Source organism: Parus major, chromosome 1 (genome assembly GCF_001522545.3).
Source record: "Parus major isolate Abel chromosome 1, Parus_major1.1, whole genome shotgun sequence".
Classification (NCBI taxonomy): domain Eukaryota; kingdom Metazoa; phylum Chordata; class Aves; order Passeriformes; family Paridae; genus Parus; species Parus major.
This window is the reverse complement of record NC_031768.1, coordinates 73,053,043-73,074,588: the sequence shown is the minus strand read 5'-3', so window position 1 is coordinate 73,074,588 and position 21,546 is coordinate 73,053,043. Positions and strand designations below refer to the sequence as shown.

Genomic DNA, 21,546 nt, shown 5'->3' with positions numbered 1-21,546 from the left:
TCACAGGCTCTGCCTTCCCACCCATGCACTTGAGAGAGCTCCTGCACAAAGCCCACTCACTCCACAGGGAGATACTCCAGCTGTTCCCTTTCCTTCTAAGTCCATTCAGGCTCTGCAAAGAGACACATCAATAAAGTCTTAGCCTGACTTCATGCATTGTCAAACTGGAGGTGCCAGGACAGGAAAGAGTAAGGCAGAGTGACTGAATGTGTCTGCTTTAATTCAACCATGCTAATGAAAAGGGCTTTTTTACTAACATCACACCCATTCAGGTTAGATGCCATGAAAAGCACACTCATTTAAGAACTCAGATAAGCAAATTAGGAAAAGCATGAAAATTCATTGTGAATAACCAACACTTGATTTTAGTCACTGGAACAAAGGTAAGAAAAAATGCATTCCTGAAAATCAAACTGAGTTGTGTCTAAGTCTTCCCATCTTGTAATATAAGATTAATGAAATGCATTTTGTTCCAGTTATGACATAGTGGAGTTTAGAAACCCATTCAAAAGTTTTGCAGCAAAGAGAGAGTTATGGACATTTTCATGTCCAAACAGCTTCCTTATCAAAACATTATACAAATTATAAAAGGAAAGAGTTTACCATGGAGTCATATTATTTTAATAGCCACTTCACTTAATAAAACCATTTCCAAACAGCTTCTTTGTTTTTCAGCTAACGTGAATGAGAAAGAAGTATTTTAACTTTAGATTGCTACACCTTTTCAGTCCTATCACTGAAAACACTTTCAAAATGGCATTTTCATTGGCCTGTCCTCAAGTAGAAATAATAACAATTCTGGGCCAGTTTCACAATGCCACTAAAGTTCTCCAACTCACAACTGTTCATGAGATAAGAATGTCATGTCATCTATTGTTTCTCATAACCCACCACAATCTCTAGAAGCCAGCCAATCCAATTCATCTTGAAAACCATCAAAGTCCATACACATTTCAACAAGCAAATGGGTGGGATATTAGCATTAGCAGAAACAGAAGACACAAATTTGATTCCATGAGCTCCATGAGCCTGCAAAGCAATGGGAGCTTAGTGTCAAAAGCTGACTGACTGAATAAATCAGCTCCAGGAAAAAATTAGAATTCCTAGATCAAAAGTGACAGATGTCCCTTATGCCAGAATGACTTTCAGGCCATTCCATTTTAATTTTATTAGGAGAGGAGGAAAAACAGTTACAGAGCAAAAGCAAAACACAAGATTGTGTCCAGTGTGTTTTAAATTAATCTGCTACTGTCAGGACTCCTTGTTTCATTCATCTGGTCCAGACTAAAAATACAGAAGGAGGCAAAAAATTGACTCAGTATAAAAAGGGGGACAGCATACTTCCAGCACTTAAAAAACATTGCTTTTTTAGTTTCCAATTATCAACAAACACACTTGGGAAAACACACTGGGAAAGCACTTTGCTGAAGCAAGGGGCAAGCAGGCTTCTTTGCCAGCTGTTTTACTCCATAATCCACGTCCACACCCGGCTGGAAGTTTCCAGAGGGGTCTCACATTCATATTCAGTTCATTCAGAAACATTCAGCTTCTAATAAACAATAGACCTTGTGTCCACAGGATGCCACAGAAGATGTTAGTATGAACTTCCCCTGGTTCAAAAGTTGCTAGAGAAAATGATGGAGGCTCGGTCCTGAGGGGGCTACCCTATGCCACATCCTGGATACCACTGCAAGAGGACGTGCTTTCATCCCGTGAGAGCTAAAAGCAAGGAGAGTGTTTCACAGGGAACACGACAGGCGTAAAACTTCATTTTACCTGTTTCATAAAGGATTGTCTCTGACTCTGTGAGAGTCAGCATGTTGGTCTGGATGGACTTTTCATCATTGAGTCACTGAACATGCCGAGTTGGAAGGCACCCAAAAGAATCAACAAAGCCCAACTCCTGGCCCTGCCCAGGATGGTCCCAAGAATCACACCATGTGCCTGAGAGCATTGTCCAAATGCTTCTTGAACTCTGTCAGACAAGTGCTGTGACCAGTTTCCTGGGGAGCTTGTTCCAGTGCCCAACCACTCTGTGGATGAAGAACTTTTTCCTAATATCTAACCTGAACCTTCCCTGACACAGCTTCAAGCCATTCATAAATCTGAATTATATGTGGCACTTGGAATTTCTTCCAGTATAAAAAATTCAGTTTTTGTGAAACCCAGTGTTTTGTATTTTAAATGTTGTATTATAATTTATAAGGTAATTTTTTTCATTAATAAAAGTATTTTATGTCTAAAATTACTGAAAAGAAAATTAACTCACACATATAAATTAAAGTTATTTTCTCGCCAGAACACATTTTGCTGAACTGTTAACTGGGAAGTTATGATTTTAATGAAATATTCAAGGCAAATACAGTCCATTAGAAAAAAAAAAAAAAAAAAAGTCTGGACACATCCAGTGATGTAGTTTTAATTGCCAGCTTTATTCTTAGACAATTTCTAAAGTGCTCAGAGGCCTAAGTCAAAAGCCAGTGAGTATCCTTACAAAAATGGATTTATTTCAAATGTGCAAAAGGGCTGTTAGTCTGAGCTGAAGAGCACCAATACAAGGAAAATACAGCTGCACAGCATATGGCAGGGAGCCTGAAACCCAATTTCAGAAATGCAGGTCCACAAACCAGTGTCACCAAAGGTGCTGGCAGGGCCCATCCTGTCAATGTGTGCACCAAGAGGGTGGGCTCTGGATGGAGATCTCAGGGACAGTGAGTCCCTGGGAGGGCAGCCCCATCTCCTCTCAATCTGCCCAGCACTGATGGCTCACGGGGGGCACGTGAGGAGAACGTGACAGAAGAGTGAAAGCAACCGAGTCATTCCTTCCATTCCCATTCAGCTAAAAATTGAAGCATCTCCAGCCACCTCACTGTACTGTCAAGGAGACAAGTATTTATATCATGGCACAGATGGCCTTGCTCATTAGTGCAGTCTGCAAATGACTGCACTCAGGATGTACCTGTCAGGAGCTTCCAGCCTCTGTCTGGTCAGGAAATGGTGGGGGGACACCAAACTGCCCTGCAAGCACTGCTGGGTTATCAGCTCCCCCACATGCCAGCACCTTCACCTCAGTGGATGAGCCTGACATGGATTTCAGAACACTCCATCACACCAGTTCAGACTCGGTCCTCTGAATTTAATTTCTTATCCCATATGTGACTCCACTGATGTTCACGGAACTTCTGTGAAGTACAGTTGTATTAACCATGTGTGAAGCCATAAGGTATCAATCCCAAGTGGTTAATTGTCATAATAAATTGATTTTTTATTGCTGCAATAAATAAATGCTCCCATAGAGAGGTATAGAATGAGTTTCCTTAGAGAGGTTAAACAGCAAACATCGTGACCTTGTTATTTTGGGACAATATCCAAAATTTGGAAAATCTGGCTGGATGCTAGTGAAGGTCTCTGGTTAAACACACACACACATAAAAAAAAATTAAAAAATAGAGTGAAATGTGAAAAACAACAGAATGTTTGTATAAGAAGTAGAGCAACAGGGCCCTTCAACATGTGGGTAGTACCATGCCATAAGAAAAAAACCAATAACAAGCATTTATCTGCATGGGAAAACAAGAAACATGATGTTGGAAATCACATTTAAAACTAGGTGTCCATGGTCTTCAGGTGGAGATTATTTTTTTATTTTTTTTTGTGGTCCCTAGAACAAATGGGATACTGTAAAAGCTCTGGGCTCCAAGGAACAGCTGTTGACACACCAATTTAACAAAACTTTGATGAGATATTAATGCATGAGGGTGTGCTTCTGCAAAGATGCACATACAGCTCTGCAGAAAGTGCTATATATCACCCAGACCTCACAAGCCTTATATCAGAAATTTAGGACAGTGTTATTTATTCCAATGATTCAAATACCAGTAAATTGAAACACATAAATGAGCCTTTAAATAAACCAGACAAGCATTAAATACCCTGCAGTCCAGGACAGGTGTTTTTTTTGATTTTGCTTCTAGGCATTTAGTTAGGGAACAATCATTATTTATGATTTATTTTCATCTGAACACAGAGCTGGTGTCGGGATTAAATGAAAACTATTTTCTTATTCTGTCTTTCTCACTGCCAGTCTAAAAAAAAATATGTTTTATGCATTTAAATGAAAATAAACATTTTCTGAAGAGAGGCTGGAATATCCACTGTTCACTGCAAGGCCTTTGAATCTTTTTATTTTTTTTTAATGCAATAAGACACCTGAATAGCTTCAACACCGCAGCAGAGTTGTCTAGGTCACATTCCTACAGCTGCCATTTAAGATAACCAAGCCTGAAAAGTGTCAGTTATTGCAGAGTCAGATTTCTTTTTTTAAGAAAAGATAAATATCTCTAAGTGGGATGTGATTATGAACTGAATAGAGGTATGTGGCAGAGAAATAGGGAAATGTCTATCAGTTATTGCCAACTTTTAAGCAGAGTCATGCTTACAGCCACTGATCTACCTGCCTAACATTCAACTTCCAAACAAGTTGGCAGATTGAAAACAATCCCAACATGAGCTAAATGAGTGACATGAGCTATGGGAAAATAATGCAGCATGCAGTTCCCAAGGCTCAGTCTACTTTTTTTATCCATAAAGGACTTGAGCATGACATAAACTGTATTGCTATGTCCCTCCTCTCAAAATCTATGTAAGCAAGTCAACCACAGCCAATGAATCTGTGTAATTAAAAAAAAAGGGGAATACCTAGCAAAACACATCATATGCTGAGCTTATTTTTAACTGTTCATGTGCAAGTAAAATTAAATGCTTATCAAATGGGTGAGACAGAAGAAAATACCTCTTCAGATAAACTGACACTCTCAAACTAATTCCCATGCCTGCAGCACAACAGCTCCCCTGCACCTCACCATCACCCTTTTGCCTCATCTTACTCAAGATAAACTTTTTCTCCTAAATGCTGGCAGGCAAAGGATTTCCTTTCCTGTCATCCCCTTCCACCTGCTTCTCTGATGCTAGTACTGCCTAATCTAAAATCCTGCCTCCAGCAAGCCCTACTCATGCCACTTTCCTCAGAGTAAGACACAAGCATATGAAAAATTTGTGTGTTTAACTTAAATAGGGAAAAAGGCTTTGAAAGCCTCCTTCCCCCACCTAAATCTCCTTCCTCTTCAGAGTGATTTACAGCAGATTCATGAAGAGCAGAAGACACTAAAAGGGCTCTGACTCTGCCCTGGGAGAAGGGAAGGTTTCTGAGAGGGATAGGTGTGTTCTGCATTAAGCATCATGAAACCAGACTCTTTCAAAAGAGAAACAAGTGTGTCATAAGGCAGCTCAGACCCAACACCTCCACACCTTTCACACCTCGTTTCCTTCTTGCAATAAAAGGCTAGGATGGCACTGAGGACAGATTCTTAAAAATAAACTCCCTTTTGGTTTTAAGAAGGTTGAATTACATCAATTAATACAAAATGAAAAGCAACAGTTTGTTTCTCATTTCCAGAGGAAAATGCACCAGACATACACTTTTTGATACTGAAGTATAGTGCCAAAAAGGAGCTGGAAATATTGCTGCTGTAAGAAGTAGCTATATTTTGAATCATCATAGAATCATAAAACCATAGAATTGATTGGGCTGGAAGGGACCTTAAAGATCATCCAGTTCCACTTAGGGCAGAATTATTTCCAAGGCACCACGACATTCAAGCCTTTAAGCAAGTTTAAATGTTAGCATTAAGTATAAGTACTTTGGTGCATAAATCCTGGAACCCCACCTCACACCAAAAAACTTTCCTGTAATTCAAGGAAAGGCATTGAGACAAATTCCATCCAACCACTGGAGAACTCCACATTAAAGACATGTTCTCAGCTTACTCAGCTGAATGCACTGAACTCAACCTAGGGCTCACTGGTTAAGGTAGCTTTCTCCTAAAACACTGGGGAAAGAGACAGTGTAGGAGGACAAGTGCCTATTGGAATGACTGGAACACAATAAAACTGGCCTAAGTGGTACTTGGTACCACTTAAAGCTCTGGTTTTATTGAGTGTAGGGTGAAAGGTAAGATGAAACCCATAGGAAAGCAGCATTCCAAACCAGGGAAATAAGACGTAGTAAGGTGGCAGTGAGAAACCTGCAGTGAGAATTTTTCAGAATAAATACTTCAAGCTAGTCCCTAGAAAATGGCTTAAAAACTATTCTTTATCATAATATAGTTGGAGTGAAATTAAGGATTAGGTACAGGTATTTTGTAAAATTGCCTACCCTTCTATTCAAGCTATACTATTTAACCCCACCATGCAAAATTTTCTGAATGGAAACGTCACAATTTGCTACAACTTCACAAGCAAAGCTTATAAATAATCTAGGAAAATATTCACTTGGCTGGGGAATATCACTTAGCCCCTGTTTGCAAGGCATGAGTGGGCTTTCCAGAGCACACAGGACTTGAGCTGCTTTTCTCTGAGCAAAAAATCTTCTCCCATGACACACATATAAGCACACCCACTTCCAAATTAATATTCTTACCTTATCTTTACTTTCAGAATCAGAATCCTCAAGTTTGGTCCGAATGACAAAGGGTGTAGATAACCTCAGGAGAACTCGTTCAAATGTGGCACTGATTTTAGGAGAGACTATGTCAAAGCAGTCTTGGAATTTCAGGGTTTTATGAGTGTCACATCTGAGCTGCTTCCTAAGACCTTCTCCAAGCTGGAGAACCAGCATGTTTGGATCAAACATCAGGTGAAAGGGGAAAGCTCTGCAGAAGGTGCTGATACTAATCCTCAGGTCTAAGGGGGACTGGGAAGTTCCTGGTGGAAGTGCTTTTGTGGTATTTGCATTTTCATGTTCTTTGATAAGGAAAGTCAAACAACTGCAGTTACCTGGGTTTGTCCCCTCTGAACACAACTTATCATTTGTGACCTGTTCTACTTCTACTTCCAAGCGGTAAATCTTCTTTGCTGCTGCTTTTATCATTCCAGTCATTGCAAATCCCACAATCTGGTGTGGGTGAAAATAATGAAGCATGAGATTGCCTTCAGGGAGTTCTTTGCATAGGAAAGAAGGAGATTCCAGGGTGGCCTGTCTTCCAAATGAAGTTCTAATATGCTCCAGCAAAGCATCAAAGCCATTGAAGAAGTCTTGAAGGGTTCCACCTACAGCTCGAAGAACTCTTTCATTCTCGTCAAAGCAGATATTGAAGAATTCCTCCCCAAACTTTTCTTGCATTTCCTCAAACTTCAGACCTATAGGACAATGAGACACTGATATCAACAACATAGTATTGTTACTGTGTCACATTTTCCCTTTTTCCTCTATTTGTCCAGAATTTTTCCAAATTAGTGAGAGCAGCTTTTTCACTAGATACCTATCCAGAGGTTTCTGTGGTGGTTGGGAACAACCCTAGAAGCTATTTTTTTAAGTCCTCATTCTTTCAGCTTGCTGTCCCATTATTCTCTTACCTGTCCCAGCCAGTTATTAGCGGGCCTGTTTCCTTTTCCCCACTGCAGCCAGTCTCCATTACAATTTCCCAGACCTTTGCATGTCATATCCAGGCCACTGTGTGAATGCACCTGGGCATGGCTGCATCCCTTCCTCTGCTGACCCGGCTACAAATGAGGCTTCCACTCTAACAGCCCCTCTGTTCATTCCCTCTGTAAAGCACCCAGCTCTGCCCAGCTGCTTAAAGAAGAAGATGGGACTCTAAGTCAGTTGTTTGGCTTCCCATCCACAATGTAAAGTCCTGCAGTCAGATTACACTTTAAATAGCTGGCAAATGGGGATTGTGAGTTTTGAAGGGGTCTTTTAGCCAAAATACTTTTGTCATTATAGTCATTGGACACTGCCACAAGATACAAAGAAACAATTACTTATTTTTTGTTGCTTGCAAAGGAGAGCAAAACCTTTTCATTATAAGCTTCTACCTACAGTCATCCATCTTTAAAAAACCCTGCCTCTTAAGAGCAGTCTACACAGCTAGTAGATGGGACAGCTCTGCAATATCTCACAATGTCACTTCAAGTTTCTATCACAAAAATTCAAAATGTTTTGACTGACAGAGGTGATAAGGCTAGCACTGCTGAAAGGATGAAAAAATACTAGTACTGGAAATTTTTATTAAATTTGTTTCAGTTTGCTATTTACAGTTTTAAGGTAAACCTACAAAAAAATAATTTTGAGATGGTTACCAAGCATGTTCCTCTGTCTTATTTCAAGGAAGATACACTCTATTAAGTTTCAACTCTACTATGATATAATCCCCATATCATAGTAAAGTTATAAAATTAATCAGATGTTTGTATTGTTTTAAGATGTAACAGAATAAAAAGAAGTATTAATCACCTCTATGTTAATTATAAATATCCAGAGTTTTCAAAAGAAATTAATACAGGAATTAACAGCATAGTTTGTTCACTACATTGAAATAACTGAATATATGATTGAAATCATATAGAATTACATGTCAGTCGACTAGTCAAATACCTTGAAATTTATCTTGAATTTGACCAGAAATGAAGGTCAGTTATTTCTTTCCTGAGGACACAACAGGACCTTTTTTTTAATGTGTATTCACCATGCTTTATAATACTGGTAATATCCCAGCAGATCACTGAATCTCTCATTGTTTAGACTGCTTCTAAGCTTTTCATTTGGGAAGAACAGACTGGTTAGTGAATTTCGTACCCGAGATATAACAGGGGACAGAAGTCATGTTGTTTGCAGACAATAACCTTTAATTATCTCAAGGCAGTATCTGAACTGCCTATGTATACAGGCATAGTTAACACAATCAGTATTCACAAGGGATTTCAGTGTTCCCCAGCTTTACAGTCTGCAATGACATATGATTCATAGCAAATTAAAATGCATAAATTATATATATAAATATGACAAAGCATATTTTATAAAAGAAGTAATAGCAATAATTTGGGAAAGTTCATTCAAATGCCATTACTCATAAAGAAATTTGGTCACTAAACTAGGTTATTACAAAAATATTCCCAGGATCTTTTATGACCACAGATGGTCAGCTCTGCAGCTAAGCCAAAAGAAAGTACCTCTGGTACACAATGCCACAATATCCTGACTCAGAAGACTGTGTGCCAATTCCTGACTCATTACCATTACGTCTGCATAGCATGGTATTGTAGTATCTTACCAAAAAATACTCACTAGAATCCAAAAAGAATTAAATTCTAACCCATACCAATAATGTCATAACTGGGTATTAATATCAAAGAGCTAAGAAATTGTCATATTCATATGTATGCACAAACGAGATATGCACAACAAAGATATTCATTTTTTAAATCTCATTGTTCTGTATACTGAAGTGTGAGCAACCTTCAGAAGTCTGTGTGTAAAAGTGAGCAGTCTAGCAGGGGCACCCAAGGCTGTAAGATTGCAGAAAAGAACAGGACAGCGTCAGAAACCCATGGGATATTCATACAGATACATCCCACAAAGCCACCCAAAAGCCAGCACAGGTGAACTGCCTTTCAAGTGAATTATACAGATACAGAGAAGCAGCTGCCCTGGCACCACTGCCTGCAAATGAGGTTTGCTGATCTGATCACTCCGGGACTCTGCTGCTATGTACACGAGCCTCACCTCATTATCATTACTGGGAACTCCCTCAGTATTTGCTGATTGTCTTAGACTGGTTTTGTTGTCCACACTGGAGAACTGGCCACTCACTCTGGATGCAACAAACTGACCGCAAGCAACATGAATTATACCATGAAATTCAGGTAAATGACCTGGCTCAAGGACGTGCCACTGCTTTTAAAAACATTTGAGCTTTGAATTGAGTTACATAGAGTACCAGCAGAAAATCAGATCAACTCTAATAGAAAAATGGATGTGACCAAACTCAACTAAACTACTGGTCTGTGTTAGTCATGAATTTTCTCTACAATAACAGACATTGTGATATACTAAGAAAATTAAAATCAGTCATGCAACCTTCAAAACCAAAAATCATAATGTTCCTATCAAGGAAGTTTCTTCCTTAGCCTTACCAACAAGACATTAATTTTTCTATGATGCATGATGTCTATCTTTAAATTAAAAATATTTATTTAATAATTTCCCATTACACAAACACAGACTAAATTTTTCTGTATTTCTTTGCAAAGCTATTGGCTTCAGTGATGTCTTTATGTAAAATTGCACAAAATATTCTATATGTATTTTTACTGAATTATTCCTGCCTTTCTTATTGAAACAAATGATGAACAGATGTTCACCTAGCACTAATTCTGTAGGTACTTCAGTATAACCTTTTCACTTGGTACTACATAAATTATCCTAATCTTTTTTATATCTTCTGTGGATTTTCTCCCTGCCCATATTCCTACACATAGCTGTTGTGGTTTAAGCTGAGCTGGCAAGTAAACACCATACAGTCACTTGCTCAGCCCTCTACCATGGCAAAATGGGGAGAAGAATCAAAAGTAAAACTTGTAGGTAGAGATAAGAACAGTTTAATAATTTAAACAAAAGAAAAATATAATAATAGTAATAATAATAACAGTAAATCGTAATAATGATGATAAGAGACAAAAAAAAAAAAACAACCCACACGCTAAGACAAGTGATGCCCAGTGCAATTGCTCACCACCACTGACAGTCCCTGTCCTGGTCCAGGTCACTCCCCCAGTTTATACACTGGGCATGACATTCTAATGCTGTGGAATGTCCCACTGGCTTATCTGGGTCTCAGCTGGGCTCCTTCCCAGCTTTCTTGTGCCCCTCCTCATTGGCAGAGTGAGGGACACAAAAAAAGTCCTTGGTTTAGGATTAACACTACTTAGCAACAACCAAAACATCAGTGCGTTATCAACATTATTCTCATACTCAATCCAAAACACAGCAGTGTACCAGCTACTGAGGAGAAATTAACTCTATCCCAGATAAATCCAGGACGATACCAGACTGGGAGATAGTTTTATTACAGGTAAAAAATCTTCATGCTAAAAAAAAATAATTCCAGAACTCTCTATGGGGCATATTTTATTACATTAGGAGACTTCCATGGGCTAGTTGTTATCTTTAAAAATTACATTCATTATGATTTCCAATTTCAACATATGGTACTTCCTGTTTTTATTTTATGCTGAGAATAGACAAAGTCAAAATAATCTTTTTATAATCTTCAGATTATGCATCTACATAAAAAGTCCAGTCTTTTCAAACTCATCTCATGTTCAATTGTTGAATAATTGTACACTTGTTTTTCTGTTTGATTTTGCAATGGAATAATTCAAATTGAATATGGCATTGAAAACATGAGTCAACTTCTGTTCATCGAAACTGACAATCTGCTATTCCATTCTGAAAAGGCAGCATTTCCATTCTTCCTTTTTCACTGTGGAACTCTAAGCAAAATTTTCATTCAGATTCCAAGAAAAAGAAATTATATTTGAGACCTATATGAGGGCTCATCATTTCCAAATGCAGAGGCCACTGCACTCCCTTATCACCTCATGTATGGCCCCAACACGGCTTCCTAATGAGCCCTGCCTTGCAATTAATACGGAGGAAAACTTCTTCCTTGGTTCACCGGGACACTCCATTAAGTGGTAATAATACAAAACAAACCAAAAATCATCCCAACACTCTCTGCTGCTCCCCAACTGAAGTAACTTGTTATTTTGAACATCTGCTTTTTTTACAAACCTTCTACTAATGTAGTAAATTAAGCTCTAAAAATTCATTACTCTCAATTTGTTTTCCTTCTGGAGAGGGATCTACTGTGTTCCTACGATTTAATCTATGTAGGGAAAACAAATCACATCTTAACTTCAATGTTTTTTTCATAGTAGTTTCTTTTTGTTGCTTTTCCTTACAATGTCACTTTTATTCTAGTCCATATTGGAGAGGAACTAAATATGCACATTGGAAATTGAGGCAAAACAACCACAAAATGAAAATATTGCAATAGACCTCCACTAAAAAGCACTTTTGGATCTGTGAAAAATTATTATTCTTTGAAAATGTGTCTCAAAGACATTAAGAGAAGGGATCCTGTATTTGCTAGCACGATCCAAAATTACCAAAGTCTTTAAGCACAGGTTCAAAGTACAAATTAAGCATTTCACTAAACTGGAGCAGAAATAGATGACTTCATCCTGTAATAACATGCTAGCAAAAGGTCTTCACTTTCTTTTCAGCAGTTAATGTCAACTGAAAACACACTACAAAATGTCAGGGAATTAATACAATATTTTTAAGTATTTTGTACCTTACAAATTGGAGAAATTAGGTAAGAATCTGTTCCCATAAAGAAAATCGCAAATCATAGGCTCTTGAGAAATAATCAGAAGATAAAAAAATCTGATGTGATAAAAAGATTTGATGTGATGCGATAAAAAACCAATGTAATCCATTAATTGGTACAGCATGCAGAAGCAGTTATAAGCCATCCAGTTTTTCCTAAAAGAAAATAATGAAGACAATGGCTGCAGAGTGGCCAGCATCTGACTCATTTGGCATTGAAAAACATGTTGGTTTTTTTCTGAGATACCATTCAGAATCTGTAAATACAAAACCTTAAGGGATTGGAACAATTAAATATGCAATTCCAGACCTCATACTGTGAACAGAAGCAGAATTTGCCACCTTCAGTTATAACAAGTATCTCTTAAATGTTTTTGGATTATCAAATTTTTGGCATCAGTAACATTTTTCCTTAAACAGACCAGTGGACAGAAAGACAGGTGGCAGTTCAGAATTCCAAAGAATGATTTTAGATAGTAGGAAAAGCAACGTTTAGTCTCGGAATAAAAAAAGGTTTTCTTGTGTATACACTAATGCTGAAGGTCCATTAGATGAATCATTTGGCTTATAAGTGAGTACCAGTATTTAATTACTGTATAAATTCCTACTTTCACTTCATTATGACAGTGAATTTGTATCATCTAGGGAATCCAGATAGCATTTTTATATTAGTTTTTGGTGGTTTTTATATAAATACAGTAATATTATATCATGCCTTGTGACATGGCTGAAAAATCTATACAATACTTCTCTTACAGTGACATGCAGGACCTGCATACCTTTCAAGATTTCACGGAATATAAATGAGAACTACTTTTGTAAAGAATTCCTGACACTTGTTCACCTATAATATTTCTTTTATCCACTTTTAATGAGGTGGGTTCTTTCCTTGTCCTCTGACCAGTGATGGAAATATCATTGTAATTACTGCCTCTTGAGGTGGGGAGCTGATTGCCAGTTCTCAACATAAATAAATGAGATTCTACTCAAAACTGTTGACACAAGAAGCTCACATGAGATATTAAGAATAGGCAGCATAAGAGGTTTTTGCCCCCATATAGTGCTCTCAGTAGCTGCCAATTCTGCAAGCAAAGCCAAGCTATGTGAAGCAAGACTATCATGATTTTATGTCCCCCACCACAACCTGGGAAGCTCCCTTCTTATATTTGTGCAGGGCTTATTAAATGAAAACTGCAATCATTAGATTGGTAGTTCCTAAAAATTAGGCAGATCAGGTTTGTTTCTTGTTAACTTTAGAGATTAAACAGTAATAAGGATTTTTTTTCATTTGCTTTTTTTCATTTACATAAATATATGTCTTTCAATTAACATAGGGAGTAGAAATGCATTTCCTGAAATGAATAAAATTGCAATGGAATCTAAAAACTCTTCCCATTAAATGCAAAATCATCTCTCATAACTCCTCACATATATAAAGGGCTCAACTCATCTGACTAAATATAGAAATCTAATGCTTCTGGAGTCTTCATAAGACATCCATGACATCTACAAAAGAACCAACAGATAGTTACTCTGTCTGCCAAGATGAGGGACCTAAGGGAGACCTACACATTTCTGAAGGTCTGACAGAGGCCATAAGATACCTCACAGCACCTCAGATAATGACAAACACCTACATTTAGTCAATGAATCATGGCCAGAATATGTTCTTTATAAATAGACTTCTACAAGATGCTATTGTACATCATAATTTCAAACCGCTCATTATCTGCTGGTAGCTCATCTGCTTTCTAACAATAAATAGCTCTGATTTGAGAAGAGTGGGATGTCTAAGGCCATTTGGTATAAACGTTTGTCCTTTTCTAATTGAGATGTACTCATCTCAGTTTTGAAATCACATGAATTACGTGCTTTTTGTTTAGATTACTTTTGTGCTGCCAGTGCACTGTAACATCTGCTAAATAACAGGAGCCCTGTGTGTATAGCTTAGACCCCCCCCAGGATAAAGTATTATTAGATCCATTAGTATTGCCAGTCCTCTGGGCTGTGTAACATTTCCTTTTACACCATTTGTAAACCAACAACTTTAATTATAAATCAGGCTGTGTATCCTAAATTAGTTGCATCCTAATGACTATCTGTAGTTCTTAGTGCATAGAAGTGACAGAAATTTAGATACTTTCAAAATCTAAGCATTTACAGTCCTCAGACATGTCCCAGGAAGTCAGTGTACCAAACCTTTGTTTACCTTTTCCAAACATTACACCTGGTCTAATTGCACGGTAGGCTAAGATCTGTCCTGACACCTCCTTTTCAATTATTTCCTGCCTCTTCAAATATAATATTTCTCAGCAGTTATTTAATAGTTACCAGAATGATCCCAGATTTATTCCTCTTTAAGAACAGAGTATCGTAGAAATATAGAATATTCTGAGTTGGAAGGGACCCACAAGGATCATGAAAATCCAACCCTTGACCCTGCACAAGACATCCCCAGGAATCATACCAAGCACTTCTGGAATTCTGTCAGGTTTGGTGATGTGACCACTTCCCAGGTGCTCAGCAGTGCAGCAATACAAATTGAACTGCCGTCACCACAGTGAAGCTCTCGGCTACCCTCTGGGTAAATAACCTTTCCCTAACATCCAGCCTAAACCTGCCCTGACACAGCTTCTACATCATTGCCTCATATAAGAGCTAAGATTTTCTTAGTTTCATAAAGGAAACATAGCTCTTTAACTTTGACATGTACAGAGAACAAATTATTTTACAGAATTATGCCCTTTGTACTAAATGAAGAATCAGCCCTGCAAGATATATTTAGGCATGAAGTGATTTGCCCTATATAAAGCAGCCTGCAGCACATGTTCTCTTTGGTAGTGACAAACAAATGTCACCCAGAGCAAGAACTCTCTAAAACCTCACTCTAACAATGCATTCCACCTCCTCCTCGGTGTCTTGGGGAGGCTGAATCCAGAAACATGATTTATCTCCCTGACAGAACAGGGCTCTGGGCTGGGATTCCATACAACTTATCACCAGGATATTAGGGAATCCCTAGGGAATTGCCATTGCACCATATCATACTCCAAACAGAAGATGCCCAGATAGACAGACACAAGCAAATTCCTCACACCACTCTCTGAAGCAAAATCAAAAGAAAAGCATTATTATCCCATAAGTTACAAATGCCTAATAGGAAAAATTCTTGCAATACACTTGAGTCCACATGCAGAGGTGACTTAGCCAGTGATATGTGCTGTGCACTTTTTAAGGAAAATTAGGTAATTCTAGTATTATTTGCTTGAATTTAAAAAAAAATGGAGAATTTTCTTCTGCATTTTAAGCAATGGCAAGTCAGATAAGTAAAATTACTTCCCTAGGCCTTCCTACTGAAACAATGATCTGATACACCTGACAACATTCATTTTCAACTTTGGACTGTGTGACCAAGTGTTATTTATCTAGTGTATCTAACACAGTGCTGCAGTACACACAATTTAGATATTGCAGTCTAAAATTCAAAAATGAGCTTCAAAGACAACATTCCTTCCGTATTGTTAGAGACTGGGTATGAATAGCTTCTGCTGCTTTGCAGATTTTGGACAACAGCTCTTTTTATATGACTTTACAAATTCAGGTTATTTTCATTAGTCTTACTATCAAAATGAGGACAGATTATAAAGCTCCTCAGCAAGATGCAAAGAGGATCCAAAGGAAATACCAATGCCATTTAGAAGGGAACTGCCTTTGTGAAGATTCCTTTCTTTTTCTTCCCTGTGAAGGACTGAAGAGTGCAAAATAGTTCATGTTTTCAAAGGCTATTGTTTGCAGTGTCTGAATAGAGTGGAGGAGATGAGGTGAAGGTTGTACAATTTTTATCTGCTACGTGCATTTGGGATGTGAGAAATATCATGTGATATATTGGAAGTACTGGGTGGGGTTCAAAAAGGAAAATTGGGCATTTCTCTACTGTTTTGTTTTGTAAAGCTCAGTAGCACAAACCTTCTTTGAATATCTGCCAGAAAAATAAACAGGAGATAGGTCATAAAGGCTTCATGTCCCGGAATAAATTCCTTACAATAGTAGTTATAGAACAAGAAAAAAGTTTTCATCTGTAATTTCCTGTTGCTAAAGGTTTAATTTGCAGCTACATGAACATCTTCTGCTTTATTCTGGCAGCATTTAAGTAAAAATGCACACTCTGATCTTACTTGAGATCAAATTATTTTAAATCATGAGGACAAAAGCAGTCCCAAATGAGATTTACTGCCATTTCTCAAAATGCTGAATGTACAAAGGGTATGAAAATGCCTTTACTTCTAGAAGGTTGAAATCTGAATAGCATTGACATATGGTTTAAAGGATTTTAAAAAATCCTGTTATCTCCATTGTACAGATGGGAAATTGAGGCAGAGAAAGGATAAAAACTTGCCAAAGGTCAAATAAGAAATCTCTTCCGATACAACTTTTCTCTCTAGCATATCTCAGTATGAGTTTATAGTCACCTAAGAAAGAAATGTAGTAATCCACATAACATACTTCATCCTGGACATCTTTCTCTTATCATTATTTCTAAAATAAGTTCAAACCAACACTGTCAATCTCCTCTGAACAGAGTTTACTGGTGGACTTGGCAGTGCTGCATGAACAATTGGACCTGATAATCTTAAAGATCTTTTTCAACCTAAAGGATTTTTTGTTTTTATATGTTTGTGAAGGACAGTGTAAAAGGATGCATGCACCAATTAATGAAAGCAGAGTCCATCACAAAGCTGTCTGGACTATTTTTGAAAGGTTTGAAAGTTAAATTAACTCCTCCTGCCTCAGAAGCTGTCATTGCAAAGGAAAACTCTGTGATTGATCTGGTACCATACACAGTTTACAGCATAATGGACATTACGGAGCATATTGAACATAATGGACATGGGTTCCTTTAATTACAGTGTTTTAAAGCAGGGAGACTTCTATCGCTATCTAGACTTGCAGCAGAGCAACTCAGCAAGGAGCCAAGGAGAATCAAGTCCTTGTGCTGCAGGAAGATGGTGACACACTTTAGTGCTGACTTGACAACAGGAAAATTGCAGTATTCATACATGATAAATCACATGCATTGAGCTGAGTGAACAGCTTGCAGTCAGCACTTCCCTGTGAGCAGTGAAGTGAACCAGGACCACAGTGTGAAGCATCTGCTCACAGTCTTCCAAGCTTACCAATGATCTCAGCATTTGCACTCTTCTGATGAATAAGGAATGCCAAATGACTATTTTAGAGGTGGTTAGAAGACTGGAAGAGGTGAATCGTTTTGGCAATATCTAAGGTCAGAGAACAGGAAGATGCTTTCAAGGATCTTTAAGGAAACATTTTCCTCCAGCTCTAGACAGCAAGTGCCTCTTACTACTCATACAAATAAACTAAGAGCCAGATTTGGTTCAACAGTTTCTCTAGCCGTCATCAGTCAGATTCATGCTTGACTCCTGCCTCAGCAATGCCAGTTTCTCTAGGTACACACCCCAGTGGTTACATCCCTCTTTCCCAGAGGTGGCTCTTACCAGTCCTTATTCAACAAGAAAAATAACTGCCTATGTGAGAATTAATTACACAGCCTCCATTAATTATTTACCTGTTGTGAAAGGAGCTACAATCAGAAAAAAGAAACTGGGTTTACTGCTGATTCTCTTATGTTCTTATCCCAGTAGGGAGAAGGATTGCTTTTAAATTATCTCAGTGTTTTGCTCATACTGAAGGAGTTTTTTAGCTAAGAACTCATTCTTTAAGAGGTGAACTTGTCCAAGAAAAAGTCTCTGCAACCTAACTTTCAACAAAGCCGACTTTAATAGTTCCCCAAGATAGTAATGCTTAGATGTTACCCCTATACTTTGGTCCCAAAAGTCCAGTCTTCCCCTAATAAACATGCATTGTGAGGATACCACTGAAGAAACAGGTTGCACGTTACTCAGCCATGCTGAGGTACTAGAACTAGCATATTGCTTTAAAAGCACTATGAAGGTGAAAAATTATTCATAATAATGTTTCTTAGAACACACACTTTGTGTCATGATGAAGCAAGTACTGAATGTCTACTCTGGCTTTTTATAATATTAATATGCACCTGATAACATGAAAAGTCTCTGCTTTGCCTAAGTCCTGCCTTATCACTCACAGCATTTGTTTTAGAGAGCTAGCATGCAAATATTTTAAAATTTTAAAAAAAAGGTAACTAACACTCGACACATTTAGAACTCAATTTGTTCTAAAATCTCTCCACAACCACACACGCAAAATACAGAATGCCACCTCTTTCTAGCAGCAGTTAAAGGCATGTAGAACATCCTGGCAGCACCTAGCATTTTACAGAATAAGGCACTGGATAGCAAAAGAAAAAAAGCATTTTGAACACCAGTGAAACACAGTCATCTCTAAACTAGATCATGTTTGTTGTTTCACAGAGCACACCAAGTCTGTTTAACAGTTTGCAGTAGAAAAGACAGATACTCAATTCATAGCCTCCAAAAGTATTTTAAGTCAGCAAGATACAAAGGTAAAGACCAGAATGTGATCAGACTATCACCTCACCATATTCCCCTGACACGGAAAGTTAAAACTTATCTCCTATTATTGTACACAGTCAGATTTCAGTGTTGTGCTTCTTGCTGAATAAAATTTAAGTTTCCAGAATGTTTCATGTCTCAGGTACACCCTGGTGCTGTTTCTCAGGCCCTCTATTCACCAGGCCCACAGATGATAGAACTGTCTGTTGTTCTGCAGAACCCCTATAAAAACATCAGAGATAATTCCAAGGCCTGCACAGAAGCAAGTCCATTTGCCAGAAGCCTTTGAAATTTCTCAAGTCACTGGGTATTGCACAATACACATTTATTGTCTTCACTGACAGTAAGTCTGGATTTTCTTAAAGGTTCAAAATGTATGTAGAAAAGGAAACAAATGTAGTAACAGTGCACTGGTATGTTGCTGCCTATGTCCTAAATTTCTGTCGTTGGAGCAAAAATTTATGGTTTCATTGTTGGCATTAGGATGGCCAGTAAACTCTCCTTCCAACTAAAGAAAACTAATTTCCTTGAAAAACGACATACCTAGTACATTAGCCGTACACTGGAGAATTCCTGAGACATCTTCAGTTTCTTCATTGCCAGAGCAGTCTGTATAGGAGCATCTGTTTGATATATTGTGAAAATTCTTCTCTGCATCTCTGTAACTACTAAAAAAAAAAAAAAAAAGAAAAAAAGTTTTAAGTACTCCTTATGCAAATCAAATGCAAAGTCAACAAATATCTTTCAGAAGTGGTGGCAAAGGATTAAGACCTCCCAATGATGGGCAATTAAAAGATCCAGCTGGAGAGAGTGCTGAGCCATCTTGTCTAAAGAAAGGTTGGACTAGATGAACTTTGAGGTCCCTTTCCAACCTGATAGTCTAAGACTGAAAAAGATTCACTTTTTAAAAGAAACATTGCAGTTCATTAAACAGTCGTCATCTGATGGGATTGTACAGAAGCAGGACTGAACAGCAGTTTACCATTTACATCCAGATTAGGTATTGCTATTCCAAAGCATCTCTAAGAATTTGAGAGAAAAAATTAAAAACTAAATTAAAAAGCTTATCATGTAAGGCTGTGAATTGGAAAGCACAGAGCAAAACATTACCATGCACCTTTCACTACCTCACATTAACACTTACCCAATAACTTGATGCTCAAAATACTGCAGGGTCTTTTGAAGAGTCTGCCGAATGGTCTGAGGCTATGGAAGAATAATTTTAAAAATTGTAAGATTAGGGAATTGTAGCGCAGTTCAATTAACAGATCTTTTAATGCACTATTTTTCTCCAGTTTTACTCCTCTTTATCTTCCACCAGCCATATGCCCATCGCAACAACAGATATGAAATATTATTATTCATTCCTTGTATCTTACTTTACTATTAAAATAGGAAGAATTTTACAATGTGGCATAATTAATATTGCTCGTAAGGCTAGTTGCACATAACAAAGAAGCCACTTCACTCTCAAAAAAAGCTCTCAAAATCTATCACCCACCAACCATCTCACTAATTTAAAATAATTAATTTGAAATAGTCTGCATGAAAATGCCATTATTTTGTGATGAAAGTATCACCAGGAAAAGGCATTGAGTTTTTAAACTCTAGATGCTCCCTACATCATTTTCTAATAAAGAATATTACAAAGATGCAATTTATTTTGCCTTATTTTCCTGACAAGCTATAACTCTTCAGTCATCTTTCAGATTACTAGGAAAATCAAGTTCATCAAAAGAAAATCATTACATGCTTCAAGCATTTCTATGCTATTTCACTTTAATAGGTGTTCACCAAACTACACATGTGCATAATTTTCTTTATTTGCATTATTACCTCTATATGGTGTTCACCAAAATACTTATGTATATAAATGTTTATTTTCTTATTATTATTTCTGCTGAGACTATTATTATTTCAAATGAATTAATGAGAGATCTTTGGGCAAATAAAGGACATGTGATATCCATGTAATTTTCTCTTCTGAATTTTCCAAGTCACTTATGGCAAAATGTTATTCTTCCAAAACTACTAGTTTGCATCAAATCTGAGATTCTTCACCTGTCTATTTTGACCTGGTGCCAGAAGTCAGACAGAGATCACAAATGAGATTTATAAGCTTTTCTTCTGTATCAAAAGCACACAGGGACATTTTGATCAGACTCACAACAACATACGTTGAAATTTTAGAGATGTTTGGTCTTTTCCTGCCTTTTAGAATAGACATCTAAATGTTTTAGAAAGTAGTAGTCAAAATACCCCTTAATTAGAAGATTTTCATTCTAAAACCACAATCACCTTTGAAAGTCTCAAATTTTGCTTACCAGCCTACAGATTCAGCAGTTCAAGAGCTGAGCTTTCTACCTTGTTCAAGCTCTTGCTCATGAGTTTGCAGGAGTCATCTGTCCTGATGACAGCAGGAAGAAAAACCTGTATACCAGGCTACACTAGGTTCGTACGACTGCAAAAAAATTATTTTCTAATACCAAACTAGAAGAAAGCGTCTCCACTTTTGAATTAAAAAATTAAATTCATTAAATAAAATTGCAAAAAATTGAAATTTAAATGCATGGACTCAACAAAAGCATAAGTATAGCCCAAACTTTTTAGCAGGCCCTGTTGCAGTAGGACAAGGGCAATGGTTTAAAACTAGAAGATGATAGAATTAAACTAGATTTAAGGAAGAAGCTTTTTATAGCAAGGGTGATGAAACACTGGAACGGGTTGTCCTGAGAAGTGGCAGGTAACCCATTCCTGGAAATATTCAAGGTCAAGTTGAATGGGGCTCTCTCTGGGCAACCT

General features: G+C 37.6%; 1 protein-coding gene across 1 annotated transcript in view; it reads right to left on the bottom strand.

Moving 5' to 3' along the window:
- GUCY1A2 (guanylate cyclase 1 soluble subunit alpha 2) overlaps positions 1–19,971 on the bottom strand; it is a gene marked incomplete at its 5' end in the record, with an annotated part of 134,334 nt that extends 114,363 nt beyond the window's left edge. Inside the window, 3 exon segments of the mRNA XM_033515848.1 lie at positions 6,479–7,197; positions 19,288–19,412; positions 19,889–19,971. Coding sequence (XP_033371739.1) covers positions 6,479–7,197; positions 19,288–19,412; positions 19,889–19,971 — 927 coding nt within the window.
- Between the last annotated feature and the right edge of the window lie 1,575 nt (positions 19,972–21,546).